Source organism: Chiloscyllium punctatum, chromosome 42 (genome assembly GCF_047496795.1).
Source record: "Chiloscyllium punctatum isolate Juve2018m chromosome 42, sChiPun1.3, whole genome shotgun sequence".
NCBI classification, from domain to species: Eukaryota; Metazoa; Chordata; class Chondrichthyes; order Orectolobiformes; family Hemiscylliidae; genus Chiloscyllium; species Chiloscyllium punctatum.
In genome coordinates, this window is record NC_092780.1 from 6,618,555 (window position 1) to 6,640,171 (window position 21,617).

At 40.5% G+C, this 21,617-nt stretch overlaps 1 protein-coding gene across 1 annotated transcript in view; it reads left to right on the top strand.

The window, feature by feature from the left end:
• LOC140465691 (rho GTPase-activating protein 23-like) overlaps positions 1-21,617 on the top strand; it is a 265,792-nt gene that overhangs the window by 91,739 nt on the left and 152,436 nt on the right. The window contains exons 6-8 of the mRNA XM_072561302.1: positions 222-276; positions 13,893-13,991; positions 15,114-16,917. Of these exons, the coding sequence (XP_072417403.1) occupies positions 222-276; positions 13,893-13,991; positions 15,114-16,917 (1,958 nt within the window). The remainder of the gene's footprint in view (positions 1-221; positions 277-13,892; positions 13,992-15,113; positions 16,918-21,617) is intronic.

The following is a 21,617-nucleotide window of genomic DNA, read 5'->3' on the forward strand; positions in this document are numbered from 1 at the left end:
AGTTAATTGGTATATTGTCAATTGTTTTTACTAGTTCTTTCTTCAAATGTCATTGATGGCAGTAAAGAATTTATTTGGGTTATTGTTGTGTTTTCCTTTTTAGGCATCCTTTATCTCAGTGATTTAAGTTTTATGGCAGTTCTATAGGCTCAAATATAAAAGGTATGAAACTAAGCCATTGTTTAGATTTTGTGAACCATATTTTTCTGTCCTCTATTTAGTGAGGATGTATTGGAACTTTCAGTTATGCCCAAAGATGAAGACATTTTGCAGGTGGTAAGTTATGAAGCTTTATTTTTTCTTCTGTCCTTATATTCAGTCAGTTATTGTTAATAAGTTCTAACTCCTTAAGTGCAACAAAGGAGATCTTGATCTCCAGATTCAGGGTTATGGCAGAAACACTGTTGCATTTTTGATAGTAAATTCTTTATAACAATTGAAATAAAATAGCTATCTGGATGAGGTGTAAAATGCCTTTATTGTATTCCATTAAGATTATTGTAAAGACCATATGAGGAATTACTGCATCTCTTTTAAATTAATATTTCAGGTTATGTGACAATTTGATGATCTACTCTCTTTTTGTTGGTTTTGCATGCAGGTACTTCAAGCAATTAGGAAAGCAAATGCTCCTCCTCATGTGTTCTATATTCTTATGCTTTAATCCAATTGTAAAATGTCTTGCTGCAATTGTAGAGGGCTTTGGTGAGGCCACACTTAGAGCATTCTATGCAACGTTGGTCTTGATTTTTAAGGATGTACTTGCATTGGAGGCAGATTGTTCTCCGGGATGAGACTGTTGTCCTGTGATAGACTGAACTTGTTGAAATTGTGTATGTTCTCTGCTGAGATGTGATCTCATTGAAACATTGAATATTAAGAAAGTGCTTCACAAAATCACAGGATTGTTATGGTGCACAATGAGGCCATTCAGCACATTTTGTCTGCATCAGCTTTGAGCAATTTCTGTTCTCACTTGCTTCAGTATCCTTGGATGCATCTTAACTATTTTTGGTATCCTATCATCTTTAAGTACCAATTGCTTATGCAATACTATCAATGAGCATCTTATCAATTTTAAACCCATTTTATGATTGAGTTTCCTCCTCCAAGACCATGGCGTGAATCTGCCTCATAGGTAAAGACAGATGCATTTAACACCTGTCCTTGCTTCCTTGTAAAGATCCGCTTTCAGGTTCCTGAGTGGCCTCACTCATTGTTTTACCATTTATTCCTTTTACAGTTTATTTATTTTTATTCATTCATGGGATGAGAACGTCACTGGCTAGGCCAGCATTTATTGCTATTCCTAATTACCCAGAGGGCAGTTAAGAGTCAACATTGCTGTGAGTCTGTAGTCAAATGTAGACCAGATCAGGTAAGAATAGTTTCCCTCCAAAAGGGTATCAGTGAACCAGATCAACTTTTCCGACAATCGACAATGGATCGATGGTCATTATTAGACTATTAATTCCAAATTTTTTATTGAATTCAAATTCCACCATCTGATGTGGTGGGACTTTAACGCGGGTCTGCAAAATGTTTCCTGTGTCTCTGCATTAACAGTCCAGCTTTAATCCTACTAGGCCATTGCCTCCCTTAATTTATGTGGCTATAGAAGACATTGAGATTTCCCTATCTAGAATCACTATAAGTTAATATATATTAAAGTGCTATATTTTTGTGCAATACTTCATTCTACATAACACTTATTTTCATACGCCCAAAGTGATTTAATTGTTCTTTAATCTTTTTTCTTTTATTATGGCATCTTTGTGATCAATGGGCGGCACGGTGGCTCATGGTTAGCACTGCTGCCTCACAGCGCGAGGGTCCTGGGTTTGATTCCCGCCTGTCTGTGTGGAGTTTGCACATTCTCCCTGTGTCTGCATGGGTTTCCTCCCACAATCCAAAGATGTGCGTGCAGGTCAGGTGAATTGGCTGTGCTAAGTTGCCTAGAGTGTTAGGTGCATTAGTCAGGGGTAAATACAGGGTAGGGGAATGGGCTTGGGTGGATTTCTCTTTGGAGGGGCGGTGTGGACTTGTTGGGCTGAAGGGCCTGTTTCCACACTGTAGAGAATCTAATCTAATCTAATCTCTTGACACCTACAGCTGACCTTGAGCAAGTCTGTTGCTACTTTTCTGGCTTCCCTCAGTTGACTGAAATATTCTAATGGTCTAGAGGGCTCCAGACTGCATGGGGTCAACCTTCTTGGCCTGACATGACTGAGACAATGGGTAACTGACAAAGGGAAGTTGAGAGGCAGGATGCCTCTGGAGTGTCCTGGTATGTCATTTCCTAGATGCCTGCTGTTACTACTTCTCATTATTGATGTTCAACAAAATTTCCCTCATCACCTGAGGTTATTTGCGCCCGGAGAGAGAAGTCAAAGGCCTTTAACCCCTTTTCACCTGTGCATTGAATGAATGTATCCATGGCTCGAGTGTTGGAGTTAAGATCTCTGTGCATTTTTAGTTAGAGCTGATTGTTCTGCTGGGCCTGGCTCTTAATGGTAGCAGCCATCTGTTGCATGGAGGCAGCCATGTGTTGGAGTCCCAAAGAGAAAACATCAGTTGTGTGCTGGTACCTCAAAGAGGCATTCTGCCAGGCTTCTCCATCCTTCAAAATAGTCTACACATGATCCCAGGCAGCTCATCCAGGTGTTGCCCCTGCTTGCTAATTCATCTTCGGCTCATTTACGGTCAGGTCGAGAGTTTAAATAATATGTCTTTTTATTTTTATGCTTTTTAAATATTACAATCTACAATGAGAAATAACTGTTTTGAAACCAGTATTATAAATGATTGCTGCATGTTTTGAAAAGCAGGTAACCTGACACTTAAGGCAAGCATGATGTTAAGAGTTTAAGCAAGCAATAAATGAACTGTTTGAAATGAATTGGAGCCTCGGAATTCTGTGCTGCCTAGCTAGACCTGTACATCAAGAAGTTGGTTGGTCAATGGACTAGTGACTAGTTATCAGTAACAAAAGCTTTTCGTACCAACAACTGTGAGATTAGTTCACCGATAATTGACCAACTGGGAGCTGGGAACAAGATATGAAAGTATTTTGATCTCCTCCAGTTGAGAGCTGTCTACTTTGTAGTCAAAACCCAATTTAAACCTGAAGAAAACCAGTTTGTTGTTATAAGTGGTGACTTTTAACTGACAGCCTTTTAAAATTAGGCACCTTGTGTCTCTTGTGAACCAGTGGAACCATGTGAAAAAAGACGACCAAAAAAGCAACACTCTGACCAGCATAATAAGAATCAAGATCATCTTAGCAACCCATGCATAGAAACCATTGAACTCCCAGTTTTGTTCTATTCCCCTTTCTCTTTTCTGTGTGTGTGCGTGTACTTTTAAGGGGAAACTTAAAAGGGGATTAGAGTTTAATTTGCATTATTATATGCTGACAGTTCATTTACCTGTAGGTAGTGTCTAATTACTTAAAATCAATAGTAACTTTTTTGTTAAGTACAGAAACCTAGTGCTTCCTTTCTATCAACCTGCATCTGAAAATTTGGTACATTGAGGAATTTTATGTTCTTTCTTTAAAATCTGTAACTTTAGCACTGATTCCAGAAATAATGGGGCTTGATTTCCAGCATGCTACCCAGGTAATTCATGATAAGAGACTCATCATCTCTAGTGGGCTCAGCCTGTGGCCTGTTCTCCAGCAGTCCTCTAAGTATCAGAGACTTCAGCCAGACTTAATTTGTCAGCAGTAGGCTCGCATCAGCGCTGAGCTCACATAATCCTGCACTTACTCTGGATAGGTTACTCACTCAGGAGCAAGTTGCTGTGCTTTGCAGGATGAAGGGGAATGCCTTGCTAGTGCATCTTCTGATCGTTCTGACTCTTTCTTACCGGTAGTATTGAAGGTGCTGGTGGAGGTGGGCCTGGCAGAAGGCGCTTTTTCCCCCTTGAGTTGGAGTCTGAGATTATATAGAAGAACATAACCATTTCATAGGCAAAAGTGAGGACTGCAGATGCTGGAGATTAAAGTCTAGATTAGAGTGGTGCTGGAAAAGCACAGCAGGTCAGGCAGCATTCGAGGAGCAGGAAAATAACCATTTCTAAGTCTGGCAAACCACCACCTTTACTCAGGACTTGCTGCTTCATGTGCAGTTAGGGGTTGCAGAGGAGAGACTTTCTTACTGGATAGCTGTACCAGTCCAGTCTCCTGTTCAGGACAGGTTGGGTCCATTGCCTTTCTGTCAGCTGTGCAAGCATACCTTCCTGCCCTGGCTGGGCATGTTCACACTACTTGAACCCATTCTTTTCCTGTGGACATAGAGAAGCATTGGGAGACATGGGTTCATTCATGTGCTCTTACCCTGAAATGATAGCTGCAGATTCTGCTGGTAGTCCCCAGAGCTGCTCAGTGTGTACTTTGTTTATAAGAAGAATGTGTTTGGCACCCAAACTTGTGAATAAATTAAGCTTAGAATTGTAATTTCTATGTCACGAAGATATCTTTGAGCTGTTAGGACTGAAGCTGCCTTTTGTGGTTGTGCCCTTGTCCCATTCAGCCTTTTGCTGAAAACCTATCAGATGTCAAAGTTCTCCTCGTTGTGAAGGGTCAGCTGATGTCTTACCTGCTGAGTGTTGTAGTTAATTATGTGTTTTTGCTGTGAACCCTGGCACGTATGGGAGCCACTACCAATTTTGTGCAGAAGTGCAACATTGAATATCACTTAACTATAGATTCCAATCAGCACACATGAGGCACGGTGGCTCAGTGGTTAGCACAGCTGCCTTGCAGCACCAGGGTTCCAGGTTCAATTCCAGCTTTGGGCGACTGTCTGTGAGGAGTTTGCACATTCTCCCTGTGTCTGCATGGGTTTCCTCTGGGTGCTCCCGTTTCCTCCCACAGTCCAAAGATGTGCAGGTCAGGTGAATTGGCCATGCCAAATTGCCCATAGTGTTAGGTGCATTAGTCAGAGCGAAATGGGGACTGGGTGGGTTACTCTTCGGAGGGTTGGTGTGGACTTGTTGGGCCGAAGGGCCTGTTTCCACACTGTAGGGAATCTTTTTTTTAAAAAAAGCATCTTACAGAGGTCTCTGTCACCCAACTGCCTGTGTTGCATTCCTCTTCAATTGTAAACTTACAATTAAATGGTTATGAAACATTGTATTTTCAATTGAGTGGCACATAGCGTGATTGAGGGCAGCAGCTGATTATTTGACACTTGAACCAGATAGTCACTGCAAATTGGCACTGATCTCCAGTGCTACCATCATATAGTCATTTGGGATGGCCTCCTGTTGCCATTTCAGGTGAAAAACATTGTCCTTTCCTGGACAGCCACTGAGGCATTGCTGAACTATGAGGTCAATTTCAGTCTCATGTCAGACATTTCCGAGAATGGTTAGAGGCAACTGCCACAGATTGGTGATGCTCCTTGCTTGCAGAGAATAGAGTGCTATCTGACATGCCTTTTAACTATGGTAGTCATGATATGGAGGTGTTGGTGTTGGACTGGAGTGGGCAAAGTTAAAAATCTCACAACACCAGGTTATAGTCCAACAGGTTTATTTGGAATCACCAGCCTTAGGAGCGCTTCTTTGTCATCAGGTGGTTGTGGAGCAGAATCATAAGACACAGACATTATAGCAACAGGATTGCAGTATATAGAACACAAAACACAAAGTTACTGCGCAGTGCAGGCCCTTCGGCCCTTGATGTTGCGCCGACCTGTGGAACCAACCTGAAGCCCATTTGTCATACACTATTCCATTTTCACCCATATGTTTATTCAATGACCATTTAAATGCCCTTAATGTTGGCATTCCATGCCCCTACTGCTGAGTAAAGAAACTATCTCGAACATCTGTCCTATATCTATCACCTCTCAATTTAAAGCTATGTCCCCTCATGACAGTCATCACCAGCCAAGGAAAAAGGTTCTCACTGTCCACCCGATCTAATCCTCTGATCATCTTGTCTGTCTCTGTTAAGTCACCTCTCAACCTTCTTCTCTCTAACGAAAACCGCTTCATGTCCCTCAGCCTTTCCTCATAAGACCTTCCCTCCATACCAGGCAACATCTTAGTAAATCTCCTCTGAACCCTTTCCAAAGCTTCCACGACCTTCCTATAATGCAGTGACCAGAACGGTACACAATAATCCCAAGTGCGGCTGCACCAGAGTTTTGTACAGCTGCAGCATGACATTGTTGCTCTGAAATTCAATCCCTTTACCAATAAAACCGAACACACCGTACACCTTAACAACTTTATCAACCTGGGTGGCAACTTTCAGGGATCTATGTAAATGGACACAAAGATCTCTCTGCTCATCTGCACTAGCAAGAATCTTGCCATTAGCCCAGGTTTTCCTTTATTCCTGTTGCTCCTTCCAAAGTGAATCACCTCACTTTTTCTCATTAAACTCCATTTTCTACTTCTCAGCTGCAGCTTATCTATGTCCCTCTATAAGCTGCAACACCCTTCTGCACCTGTCCACAACTCCACCAACCTTAGGGTCATCCGCAAATTTACTAACCCATCTTTCTTCACCCTCATCCATGTCATTTATAAAAATGACAAACAGCATGGCCCCAAAACAGATCCTTGCACCACACCATTAGTAACTGAACTCCAGGATGAACATTTCCCATCAACCACCACGCTCTCTTCTTTCAGCTAGCCAATTTCTGATCCAAACCTCTAAATCATCCTCAATCCCATGCCTCTGTATTTTCTACAACAGCCAAACATGGGGAACCTTATCAAACACTTTACTGAAATCCATATATACCACATCAACCACTTTATCCTCATCCACCTGTTTGGTCACTATCTCAAAGAACTCAATAAGGTTAGTGAGGCACGACCTACACTTCACAAAACCGTGTTGACTATCCCTAATCAACTTATTCATCTCTAGATGATTATAAATCCTATCTCTTATAACCTTTTCCAACACTTTACCCACAATGGAAGTAAGGCTCCCAGGTCTATAATTACCAGGGTTGTCTCTTACTCCCCTTCTTGAACAAGCAGGCAACATTCGCTGTCCTCCAGTCTTCTGGCACTATTCCTGTAGACAACAACGACAAAGATCAAAACCGAAGGCTCTGCAATCTCCTCCCTGGCTTCCCCTATCACCTCAGACTCCATCACAACTTCCCACTACTATCCTTGATTGGCCCTAATCTTTCTCTAGTCATTCTTTTATTCCTGATATACCTATAGAAAACTTTAGAGTTTTCCTTGATCCTATCTGCCAACGCTTTCTCGTGTCTCCTCTTGGCTCTTAGTTCTGCCTTTAGGTCTTTCCTGGCCACCTTGTAACTTTCAAACGCTCTAATAGAGTCTTCACATCTCATCCTAACATAAGTCGCCTTCTTCCTCTTGACAAGTCATTCAGCTTCTTTAGTTAACCACAGCTCCCTTGCTCAATCACTTCCTCCTTGCCAGTTACATACTTATCAAGGACAAACAGTAGCTGTTCCTTGAATAAGTTTCACATTTCAATTGTGCCCATCCCCTGCAGTTTCCTTCCCCATCCTATGCATTCTAAATCTTGCCTAATCACATCATAATTGCCGCTCCCCCAGCAATATCTCTTTCCCTGCTTGGAATGTAATATTAAACAAATTTAGCTTAAGTCTTTCACCTTGTAGCATGATCATGTTAGTTTTGGTTCCTTCATATATAAATCCCAGAACTTTTTTAAAGTTATATTCTCAAGATAGCTTTTAACAATAGATGTCTTTGGAGCTCGGATAATGCATTGAAGGTGAGAAGTTAAAGTCTGTGTCCGAGTGTTAGGTCAGACTGATTCTATGATTCTATTTCTAAAGTGCAAGTTACAGTATCTTGGATGGATTTATGTAGTTCTTGAGTAAAATAAAATGTAATTCTGCAAGTACAAATTCACCCCACAAGAGTGTATGTGTACGCGTGTGTGGAAGTGTCTGTGAGCGTGTCTGTTTGTATGAGTATAATGGGGTGTGTATCCGTGAGAGGGTGCGTGTGGGGGTGGTTGTGTGTGTGTGTGTGTGTGTGTGTGTGTGTGTGTGTGTGAGCGTATGAGAGAAGGTCTATGTGAGTGTGTGGGTGTGTGAGAGTGTGTGTATAGTGTAGTGGGGTCACCTGTAGTGTGACATGAACCCAAGGTCCCGGTTGAGGCCATCCTTAGTATTCATTCATTCTGTCTGTCTGTCTCTGTCTGTCTCTGTCTCTGTCTCTCTGCTCCTCCTTCCCCCCCACCCCATCCTTGTCTCCCTCTGTCTCTCACCGTACCACTCTCTTCACCCTCCCTTTCTCTGTCATTCATCCTCTCTCTCACACCATCCCCCCCTCTCTCTCTCTATCATTCTCCCACCACACACATTCCCATCCTCCTGTCCCTCACCACCCATTCCCGGTCCCTCTGCCCTCATTGTCCCCCCATATCGTCCCCTCCCTCATCTTCCACCCCCAGGCCTTCGCGTTCCCCCCCCCCCCCCCCCCCCCAAGCCCTGCCTGCCGTCTCTCTACCCCCACCTTCTCCCTCTTTCCCCCCTCCCCTCCCCTAACATTGGGCTGCAGACAGACTTTAACTTAACACTTTCAATGCATTATCTGAGCTCAGAAGACATCTATGGTTAAAAGCTATCTTGAGAATGTAACTTTTTTTTAAAAGTTCTGGGATTTACATATGCAGGAACCAAAACTAACATGATCATTCTAAAAGATGAAAGACTTAAGCTAAATTTGTTTAATATTACATTCCATGACATTACAATCCTGTTGCTATAAAGCCTGTGTCTTATGATTGTACTCCACAACCTCCTGATGAAAAAGCAGCGCTTCAAAAGCTAGTGATTCCAAATAAACCCATTGGTCGATAACCTGGTGTGTGATTTTTAATTTTTAAATATGGTGCCTGAAAATTCAATCCTGTAAATTCCTGATAAGGATAAGAACTGAGCCATTGACCACCTGGACCAAAATGCCTATTTTACTGGTGCTGCCAGTCAAAGGGCAGCCACTGAGTTCCCTGTCCAGTTGAAGCTTGTTAATACTGCTTATTTTTATTCAGATGCTGTCTGAACTGCTAGTTTCAGTATTTCCTATTTGAATATTGAAAATACAAGAGTTATGAGTAGCTCAGCTTTTTCGTCTTGATAGGCATAATCTTGCAGACAGTCCACAAATAAGGAGCAAAGAAAATATAAATGAATACTGTAAAAGCTGAATCGCTCAAAAAGGAAGAGAGAAGTTTGGAATAAAATGGCATTGATTTTATTCAGGTTTGTTGGTCAGGATTGCGTTTAACAAATCTGGGGTTTTTGATGATCAATTGTAGATAAGTGTAAACCAATGGATAGCATTTTCAGAAGGCATTCAATAAGGTGTCAGTAAGAGCCTGTTACTCAAGGTTGGAGTGTATAACACTGAGTTAATGTATTTGCATGAACTAAAGTCTGGCTATTAGACTAAAATTAGAGCCATGCTGTAACTGATGGAGTGCCACAAGAAGCATTCTTTGGGCATCAACTATTTATAATATATCATTAACTCTCACTCGGTCTCCTTATTTAAAATGCTTAGATTTACTTACATGAAGGGACTGCAAAGAGGTGGAGACTAGTTCATTGATTGGACAGGAAAGTGCCTAAGGATTATAATACTGGGAAGTTGGAAATTATAGAGTTTAGTGGGAAGATAGAAAAATAGATTTTTTAAAAGATCGAAGACTTGTAAGTACTTCTGAGTGCTTTGGGTACTGTATATCAGTCACAAAGTTAACATGCAGGTGGCAGTTACAAAGACAGATGTTCCAATAGGCTTTATAGCAAAGGGGTTAGCATATAAGAAACTCTTGTTATAATTGTACAGGACTTTTTAAGTCCACCACAGGAGTACAGTGCTATGTAAAACTTTGGTTTCATTATCCGAGAGAAATATAATTGCTTTAGAGTGTTGTAGTAAATGTTTAGCAAATTGATGCCTGGCTGAGAGAGCTACCCCCAGGAGGCATGGTGAAGCAGAATGAGCCTATATTCTCTGAGGTTTAGCAAGCTAAGAGATGATTGTAAAGTAGAAAATTCTTGGATAGCTTGACAGAATAACTGGTTTGTTTTTCCTTGGCTGGAGAGTCTAGAACTAAATGTTGATCATTTTCAATAGGGATGAGAATTCCTTTTGCTGAAAGAGTTGAGTTTTTGGAATTTCTCCCCTAGATGGTTATTGATGCTCAGTTAATGAGTAAATTGAAGACAGAAATCTGTAGATTTTTGACCACTCGTTCAATTGAAAGATGTGTATCAAGGTGGAAAAGTGTACAAGAACAATTTTGAAATTATTGAACTGTGGAGAATGTACAAGGGATGTGGCCCACTGATGCTTTTTTTAAATGCACAATGATCCAGTAGTACAGTTACTAGAATGTTGCTGTGAAGACACTTTTTATTATCTAATGCACTCAAGGAATGAAAAAACTCCCTAGACATATCAATGCCATAAGATTAATACCCATTGATGTCATTTATAGTATGTCATCTTGTAATTTTATTTTAATCTCAATTCTGTCTATTAATAAAATTGCAAACTTTTAATGGTTCAGACTGTTGGACGTTGTGTAATATTTAAACAGATATTCCACCTATAGGTAAAAATTTGTGATTTTAAAAAAAGTTGGAGAAAAGTCACGTTCCACACTGTTTAGAAGCTATGGCATTCTTAAAGTAAAATCAAGATTTAGATGTTTTATTATGTTTAAAATGGGAATATATTGACTTATTCAGCAATTGTATGCTTAGAAAATTAATGGTCAGAAGGAGCAAATTAGTGAACTGTGAAGAATGTACAAGGGATCTTGCCCCTGTACAGTATAAAAATTTCACATTGACTTTTGCGGTGCTACTACGTTTTTGAAGACTCCAGCCATTCTTTTCAAATTAATCTCTATGCTTCCTTTGCCAAGTCTGGGTGTAGCTACATTCCTGTGGTCTTAGGTGAATTGCTAATAAAGTGCGTATATGGATATAGGCAAAACTCCCCAGTTGTGACATCACAGAAATGTTGCAGGAAGGCCCTGATAGTCGAATCATTAGGGAAACTGCTGCTGTTCATAGTCCCAGACACTTAACAGAAAAACTGGTGATTTATTTCTCTGCATGCTAAATTGTGAAACCAAAGTAGAAGTGGTTTTCTAAGAGCTGGTTCAGTTAAGAAGAATTATTTCACTGGAAAATTCTACCTGCAATGAAGATAAGTTAAACAAGGTAATGAAAACTTCAGTGGTATTATTTTGTTACCATTTTTGTGTTGGTGTTCAGTTGGTAGTCTCGTGGTTATGCAACATGTTTGCAAACCTGCCTATGCTATTAGAAGATATGTTTGGCAGCCGAGGGGCTATCACAGAGGGAAGAAAATCAGAAAGCTTGTCTTTGCCTGCTGTTTTCGTGTACTTATTAACTGCCGCTTTAGGAGAGCTGTCAACAAGAACCAGGGATTATCAGCAACCGGAGATTTTTTGGAAAAAATTCTGAAGAAATTAGTTTATAAAATTATAGCTTATATAATTAGTTTATATTCTTTCACTATGAATATTATCTACACATTTCAAATGATGTAGATGTATTACATGAAAATTTGCTACTTTTATATAGCATTTAAATTCTGCATGTCGTTTATAAGTGTTTTTTCAGTTAGTATAAGTTAGTGAGCTTCTGATTAATTGTGGGGAAAATATTGGTAATGTTTTATAATATGAATATTACAATTTGATTAATTTTGGAAAAAAATACCTAGAATACGTGAAAGGAAAATGTGCTTCACAGTACACGCAATTCATCAGTAATAGAGGTTTCTTTTAACCCTTCACATTTGTATGAAGTCTTTGCTAAATGTGAAAAAATTATAAGAACAGATTTTTAAACTCCTACCCTTGAGCAGCCATTAAATGCCAAGGGAGAAGAGGTTGAGTTAATAAGACTCCTGATACCTTTGCGTGGCAAATTATCCAGCCCCTTGTGTTGGGAATGAAAGTGGATCACATCTTTAGGATCAAGAATTTCAAATTTACTTCAAACCTGCATAACTTCCAATAAAAAAAACTCTGCAGTTACACCACAGTCATTTTGTAACACTGCAGAAGTTTTACGTGCAGTACAAACTGTTCTTCTTTATATGTATGAAATCTGTCTGTACATCAAAAAAGTGTTTAATTGAGAGATAAAGTGACTATAGTAATTGGCAGGAAACTTGTTTTAATGACAAAATGTGTTTTTACTTCCCTTTGCCAGTGGAACTGAGTGAAGGGATATGTTATAAGCAAAAACTCAGCAGGTCTGGCAGCATCTGTGGAGAGAAAGTAGAGCTACTGTTTCAGTTCCAGTAACTCTTCTTCAGGTCACTGGACCCAAAATGTTAACTATGCCTTTTCTCCACAGATGCTGCCAGACCTGCTGAGTTTTTCCAGCAAGTTCTGTTTTTGTTCCTGATTTCCAGCACTTTCAATTCTTTTGTTTGTTTTGAAGGGATATGTTACACTTTTTACTGTTCTGATGATTTTACATGCTTCATTCTATAAAGGTGATGGGTTGTACAATGGTCATCTGTCCTTAAATTCAAACAAAATTTTAACTTTTCATTGTTTGACTGCAAGACATGTAAGTGTACAGCCCAGCACCTGTCGACCATTTCAGATTTTTATTTTTCAATGGTTGTGGGTGTCATTGGCAGAGCTATGATTCTATCCTAATTTCTCTCGAGAGGAACGAAGAGTTGGCCACACTAATGTAAATCTAGATTTATTTATAACACCTATATAAATAAACTTCAATTTTTCTTCAAATACCTATGTGACCCTTTTTGTTTTGATTGAGTCATTGTGAAATCCCAACCTGTATGTGTTGATATGGCATGAACTCAGCTTGCAGAATGCCAAGCAACATTTCAATATTCCTTTACTATTTTTGATTTGTTTTGAAACATGGATAATAAATAGAAAACATTGCAGAATACATATCTTCTGTTAGAAGATTTTATTGAGTAAGAGCCGCTTTCTATCGACTTGTGCTTTCTTATCCATTTTTTGTTGGTTTTGTTTGAACATGAAAATACACACAAGCATTTAACAATAAGTCATTTTGACATTGAGGGAATTGTTTCAGACAGTGAGCCCTTGAAGTGCTATTATGTGGGCAAAAAATTTGGAGGAATTACTGAAACTATATATGGAAGCATAAGGGGTGGTATGGTGGCTCAGTGGTTAGCATTGTTGCCTCACAGCACCAGGGACCTGCGTTTGATTCCACCCTCAGGCAACTGTAGAGTTTGCACATTCTCCCTGTCTCTGTGGGTTTCCTCCCACAGTACAAACATGTGCAGGTTAAGTGGACTAGCCATGCTAAAATTGTCTATAGATTCTCGGGATGTATAGGCTAGCTGTATTACCCATGGTAAATACAGGGTTACAGGGATAGGATAGGGGCATGGATTTGGGTCGAATGCTCTTCAGCAGGTCAGTGTGGACTTGATGGGCTGAATGGCCTGCTTCCATACTGTAGGCATTCTACGATTCATAAGCTCATAGAGATCATACATATTCCTGCAATGTTATTGAGCTGTTCTACTTGTTTATTCTTGGTTTCAAATTCAGCCAGGTTCTCCAATGATGCCACCAGAGTTTCTAAAGAAAGAAGAATATTCTAACGCATACCAATTATACATTCATGCTTTCTCTGATTTGTTGGAGATTGCTTCTCTTAAAATTGTGAATACATCTTTCAAAGAGCTTAACGTTAGCTTGTTTTCCTTTTGCTAATAATGCAATATCAACTCCTAGCTTTGTCTCACCATTTCATACAGCTCTAGGGAAATTTGTCTTTTCAGGGTACTCTTTAACTGTTTCCCATTGTTTTCTCCTAATTCTTACTTCTATGCAGCCTCCTTCAGTTGGGAGGGCAGGCGAGCAAGCTGTGTACTTCTGCCTGACTTCAGCATCAATGCCATCCCATGCTCATCTGACAGTAGATACCTGTGAGGTGAGATCGCCTAAGCTAGCCTTTAACCTGAGCCAAACCTTTCCCACCTTATCTCTTTGCTGTCATAGGTTTCTCTGCCATCCCCTTTCCAACCAAGTGGCTTGTCCTACAACTAAAGAACTTTGTTACTCTGAGCTGTTATTCATTACTAACTGTTACAGAGTCAATTAACAAAAAAATACCGTGCATTCAGTGAAATAACAGTGGCTGGTACTTTAACAGTTAATATTTACCATGGAGTGATTAGCACATTTATGGCAACGTTTTCATCTTTTCCCATGCTTAAGGCACACACAACATTGTTGATATGTGTGTTGGTTCTATTCTGCTATGGTTACTTAGCACAATGGTTAAGATGGAGTGGAGTGGAAGTTTGAAAAAACAGAATAGGTGATATTAAATATTAATAGAAACTCAGTAAATAGCAAATGTTCTGATAAAATGGGTTCCAAGACTTTATGGTATTTATTTCTTTGTAACACAGTTTGCATGAAAATTAAGTATGAAAATTGTTTTCTTGTTGCAATCTAATGATCAGTGGTTTATTCAATGTTTCCAATGGGTTTGCTTGTATCTATAATAAATGCAGTTTCTTACCTCTTTCATTGAAATTTTCAGTTCAAAGAAGTCAAAATCAAATAAAAGAAAAATGTTAGATGTTAGGCAGAAGATCAGTCAGCAATAGTGAAAAGATATAATGAAATTCTTTGTGTATGTTTGCCCTTCCTAAGAACTAAAAGTAAAATTGTAGAATTGCAGTACAGTCTGAGCCTATCTTAGTGTACTGTAACTGTCTTGGGAATTCGCTCTGCTGTGGTGATTGGTGATAGATTAGTTATCTCTATCTCCGTCTACGATAATACTGCCTGGTAGATGTGTGAATGGCTAACAGAATACAGAATCTCAAAAGTTCTTGCGCAATAGCTTAACTGCTAACATGATTAAAACAACCTGCTGAAGTGTTGAAAATTAACTTTACTTCGAGTTAGCTAACTAACAGTATTTGAGTGATTTTGTCTGCCAGATCTTCAATTTGCAGAGAATTTGGGATTACCTGTTGGCAGTTATGTAATCAGTAATTTCTTTAAGTATATTAATCTTTTGCTTTGTTCAATTTTACAGGCCTACTCACAAGATGCTTATCTGAAAGGCAATGATCCATATTCTGGTAGCGCTCAGCACATACCAGAGCCACCACCTATATGTTATCCTCGACATTTGGCCATGACCCAAACTGCAGAGCCTTTATGGACAGAGTCTTCGCGAAGCCGACAGGTGGACAATGCAATTTACAACACTGGCTCAGGTTCTGATAGGGGATTCTACTCCAACCCATCCTCACCTCCCGATAGTGTTACCACAACTAGTAGTATATGGTGTGAAAGACTGGCAAAAGCACGATCGTCAGATATTTTGGCTGAGATTGGAGTAGCTCATTCAAGTCATTTGCATCATGTGGAGGAGTTACAGTATGGGATGAAACAGAGATCAGTAGGAGTGATGAGTGGTGTACCTATTTCCTCCTCTTCAAATGCTGCCCATGGTAGCTCTGTTACACAGGGCCCAATGGGCAGTAAATATGGTTCCAGTATGACTACGGTGCAAGATAGATATGGGGGACATCTCAAAAATATTCCTTTTTCATCAATTTCAAACCACAACATTTATTCCATTCCAAAGAATAACGTAGATCAGAGGAGTCGCATCAGTTCGGAGGGTAAAATGAAAAATGACTGTTTTCATTCTGACATTAGGAAGTCACGGGAACGACTTGGCAGCCCAAAAACAACCAATCAACAATATAACCTGCCCAGTTGGCGATCAGCACAATTACCACGTCGAAGCTCCTCTGAAGATCGCTGCTACTCGGCTATGCCTCCAAAATACAGAAGTTTCTCCCAGGATAGACTTGAGGAGACTTCATTGCACAAACATTGGCTTCACAGTGCATCCCAGGACACTTTACTTTCCCCCATGAATGAATCATGGAGTTTGCGGTCTCGATCAGAAGATTATTTGGGAAAATGTGACAGATCTTTAGATAATTTGACTTGTGATGCCTTTACAGTAGCTGGGGATAGGTTGTTATGGACGCATTCAAGGACTGGAACAACAAATGATGGGATTTCTAGGTCTGGTAGACAAGAACAAATCTTTTCGCAACAGTATAGACCAGCAGGGCATTCATCAGGAAATGCTGCAATGCATGGCCAGAAGATTTTACCCCAACAGACCTCTAGCAAAACGAACGCATATTACAATGATAGGAACTCGAGAGTGACTATTCCTCCTCAGCAACAATGCAAGAACACAAGTGGTAATGCTCAATCTGTAAAGAGGACAGATGTGCTCGTAGATCATCTGCCTGTCAGTATTTCTCAAAACAAAACATCTCAGCTTTTAAATAGGGCAGCATTTGGTTCAGCTGTGACTGCTCATGCAACTAAGACTGACCGTTGTGCACCCTGTCAAGTACAGAGAATTGATGTTCCTGTGTTTCATGACCAAAGATTGACCAATCATGATCGGCAGGATGGTCTGTATCCAAAATCATCAAACAAGCATTCGAACAAGGGTGCAGCGCTTCAACATGCGATCCAACCATTTACTGTTACAAAGCCAGGAACATCGCAAATCACTGTATGTGTCAGTGATATTCCTCAGGGGATTGTACAGAAGGAACAGGAAACATCACAAACTAACGAAACTGTAATTTTAAGGCAAAAACCTCCAACGGGCCGTAGGATACCACATCCTGTCAGGCACCCAGCGTACATGGTAGCTGTGGATTTACCAGAACTGCCACCTGCAAATTTGATGCCAGCTGACAAATCTGAAAATGCATCTTTGGAGCAGACAAATGGAAAGCTGGTAAGAAGAGTTGCAAAGTCGTCAGAAGATTCCTTGGCCTCAATTCCATATATAGGTATGTATAAGAAATGATGAATAGAATGGTAGAATGAATAAGTTGTGTTAATTACATTTAGAAAATTTAAATGATCGTTTCTATTCAGAAATAAAACAGAATCCATTGTAGAAATTCAGCATCTGTGGACAGAGAAACAGTTAACATTTCGAGTCTGAGATGACACTTTAGAACTGAAGAGAGAGGTGCAAAAATTAGGAGTTTTATACTGTAGTAAAAGGTGGGGAGGTCCAAGGAACAGAAGAAGGGCAGAAGGTCAGGGAATATTAAAGGTGATTAGATATCACAGATGATAAAGGAGTGGTTGACAAGGGATTGGCTCAGAGTGGATGTTAGTAGCAGCATATAGATCAGCTCTGCTAAAAGCAAAAGCATGAAAACTAGATATGGGCCATGGAGGAAGGAGATTGAAGTTCATTGCTTAAAGATGCTCAACTAAATGTTGAATCCAAAAGGGTGTAAAATGTCTAAACAAAATAAAAGGTACAATTCCTGCAGTTTGCCATTAGGAGTATTCAAACACTATAGCAGACCTAGGGCACAAATGTGAGTACAAGAGCAAGATGGCTTATAAAAATACCGTGACCAGAAGGTCAAGGCCTTGCTTGTCAACTAAGCATAGGGCTTCTGCAAAGCCATCAGCCAGTCTATGTTTGGCCTCTTTTTTTTAGTGTAAAGGAGAATGCATTGTGAGCAGTGAATATAGTAGAATGGAGTGAAAGAAGTACAAGTAAATACGGATTCACCTGGAAGAAATGTTTGGAACCTTGAACAGTGAAGATGGAGGATGAAAAAGGCAAGTGTCGTACCAGCTGCAATTGCAGGGGGAAGTGTCAGAAAGGGGATAATATGTATAGGATGATAGAGGAGTTGACCAAGGTGTCATGGAGAGAATGCACCCCTCAGAATGCTGATAGGAGGGGAAGGGAAAATGTGCTTTGAGGTATTCGAAATAGCAGAGGATAACCTTTGAATATGGGTTCTATTGAAGTGGAAAGCACAGAAGTAGGAACTCTATTAAAGTCCTGGGAGGGAGGGAAGGGATGAAGGCAAAAATGTGTGACATGGATCAGACATGTTTGAGGGCATTGACCAGTACAGTGTGGAGAATTCCTCAGTTGACAATAAAGAACAGTACAGCACAGAAACCGGCCCTTTGACCCACCAAGCTTGCACCGATAAAAGAAGAAATATTGTAGACATCATTGTGAAAGATAGCATCATGGAACAGATGCAACAGAGATGGAGATATTGGGAGACAAGAGTATTTGCAAGAAGCATTTGTGAGGAAGTGTAATTGAGATAGCTGTAGGAATTGGTGAGTTTGTCAAGAATCGAATCTGCAGTGACTCTCTGAAGACCATCTCACCCAGATTCATCCTCCCCAATCCTGCATTTACTATCGTAAATCCACCTAACCTGCACATCTATGGATACTAACAGGGCAATTCAGCATGGCCAATCTACCTAACTTACACATTTTTTAGATTGTGGGAGGAAACTGGATGCAATGGTGGAAACCCACACAGTCGTGGGGAGAATGTGAAAATTCCACACAGCCATCACCTGAAGTTAGGAGTGAACCTAAGTCCCTTGTGCTGTGTGGCAGCATTGCTAATCACTGCACTATCGTGCTGTCTGTAAGTAAACTCCAACTATGTACAAACTGCACTTGCACAAAGATACACAATTTCCTCCAGAAGGTGTAAGCGACAACTACAATACAAAGGCTGATTCCTACTATAAGTGAGATGAGCAGTGGCATTCTGGTAATTTCACTGGACTAGCAATCTAGAGACCTAGGCGAATACTCTGGGGCATGTATTCAAATCCCCTACACTGGGAGCCAGTGAAATTTAAGTTGAATCAATTTATAGTCACTTAATGAAAATTTGAAGTTGAAACTAGGGTGGAATTTAATCCTTTCCTCCAAGTGACAAGGAGGCATTTTGTTGGGATGGTGCCCTGGTGGCGAACCTGCCTCTGAGGGAATGAAGTGATTAAGTCAATTAAAATTAAAAATAAAATACTACAGATGTTGGAAATCTAAAACAAAGACACAAAATGCTGGGGAAATTCAGTAATGCAAGCAATGTTTGTGAGAAGATATTAAGTCTAATATGACTCTTTAGAACTGAAAGGAGTTGGAGAATGGTGTTTTTAATGCTCTGATAGAGGAGGAGCAAGGGGAGTAGATGGTGGAGACCTGATGCCAAATGCAAAGAGATTGCTAATTGTGCTGAAATGGAAAAAGATGTAAAATATATTTAAATTAAGGTGTGAAATGGGGAAAATGGGTCCTTGTAGCTGAGAGCAAAATAACCATGACAAAGAGTATATTGGGAAAGGGAATGAGAGGACAGATATCACGTTGTCAGACTCTGAAGTTATAGAATTCAATAATGAATTCGAAAGGCTATAAAGTGCCGAAGCAAAAAAGTGTGGTGTTTTTCCTTGACTTTATGATGTGCTTTGTTGGAACATTGCAGTGGGCCCCGGAATGAAATATTGGCATGACAGCAAGGTTGTTTATTAAAATACCAAGCAACCAGAAGTTAGGGGTTATTCATATGGAGAGCGTGCATGTGTTATGCAAAGTGGTCACCCAGTCTGCTTTTGGTCTGAGAGACCACATTGTGAGCAGTGAATATTACAGACCAGACAAAAAAGTAAAATGCTGCTTCATCTGGAAAATGAGTTTGGGCCATGGCCAGTGAGGAATGGTCCATGCAGGATGCTGATAGTAAAGGGGAAGAAGAGATGTGCTTGTGGTTGTGGCATCCTGCTTGAGCTGGCAGAAATGGTGAATGACAATCCTTTGAATGTGACGACTAGTAGGATAGAAACTGAGAACAAGTGGAAAGCTATCATTCTGGGAAGGACGGAAAAGGATGAAGGCAGAAATATGGGAGATAGGTCAGGTGTGGCTAAGGTCCACAGTGGAGGAGACAGGGGAATCCTGTTTGAGGGAAAAATAGAGATTGTGTTGGAGGCACACCAGTGGAATTTGGCAACATAGGAACAGGTGTGGTGGAGATGAAAGTGGGAGAACAGAATTGAATCTTTGCAGGAAGTAAGATGCAAGGAAGTGTAATCGTGATAACTATGGGAATCAGTGGGCTGGTAATAGATATAGAACATTACAGTGCAGTACAGGCCCTTTGGTCTTAGATGTTGCACCGCCCTGTGAAACCAATCTGAAACCTATCTAACCTACACTCTTCCATTCTTGTCCATATACCTATCCATTGACCATTTAAATGCCCGTAAAGTTGGCGAGTCCACAGCTGTTGCAGACAGTGCATTCCACACCCCTACTACTCTTTAAGTATAGGTGGACAACCTGTCCTCACAAAGGAAAGCCAATCAGTCAAGGAAGGGAAGGGAAATTTCAATACGGACCAGGTGAAGCTGAGAGAAGGATGGAAATTGAAAGTGAAACTGATTAACTTTTCCAATTCCAGACAAGAGCAGAGAGCAGCACCAATGCCATCATGGATGTATCGAGAAAGAATTATTGGTGAGGATCCGAGCAGGTGGCGAGCGAAGTACTGCAAATTTTCTCCAGCCTTTGTAGTGCTCCCAATCCAATTGTTAGACTTGTTTCAGCTGAAATGAGTGGATTTTGCTTCATAACCACTGTCTGGAATTCCAGATCTTCATTCTTCCCATTGCACTGGATTCTGTGGTTCATTTGACCTCATGGTTTGAGTGTCATTCTGTTTAATAGGCTGAAGCTTAGTTTCAAGCTTTTGTTTTTGGGTCACTATTTTGAGTCCCTTCAAACATGTCTGTAAATTTCACAATGTTGTATAGTGTCAGCCTGCTCTCCCCTTGCAGTCATTATTATAACAGTCACAAACTATTTATCACTTTTAGACCTGATAATATGAATCTGGTGTAGAATAATTTATCCGAATCATTGGCCATATCCCTCCAGTGGCCAACACACTGATTGGCATGGCAAATCAAGGTGTGGATGCTATAAGCGTGGTGACTGGTGCTAAGACAGCAAGTGAGCAGCTGAGAGATAGAAGAAAGTGAGGGCTGGAGATCAGAGCTGAAAATGTGTTGCTGGAAAAGCGCAGCAGGTCAGGCAGCATCCAAGGGGGAAGGAAGAGAGCTTCTTCAAGGAAGGCATCCTTGTAAGAGGATTCACAGTAGGTTAAAATCTTCTAGAAGAAAGTGAGGATTGCAGACTGAAGAAGGGCTCATGCCCGAAACATAGATTCTCCTGCTCCTTGGATGCTGCCTGACCTGCTGCGCTTTTCCAGCAACACATTTTCAGCTGAGAGATAGAGCCTAGTCCAATCTGTGAACTGGATGCCTGTCTTTGCAGCAACCTTTTAATGTTAGTTGCTAGTGCACCCTGCAATGCAAGTAGGTGTTTCCTAATTGGACTGCAAATGAATTGGAAAGGTGCATAATGGCCCTGAGAGGGTAGAAAATGTCATATACCAATGTCCTTCTATGAGGGTCATGTACAGCTGGTGTTCATAGCTCATGGCCTGAAATTCTGCTTGGTACTGAGCAACCTGGAGGCTGTTAGCAACCAGTGGCGAGCTGAAGTCGTCAGGTACCCACTTTGACTTCCACGTCAGGAATTCTGAACTTCTAGCTTATTCAGAATGCTTGGTAAATTAAGAAACTCAATGTTAATGAGGTGATTTGTAGTAACCTATAATTATCCCCCTTTAACT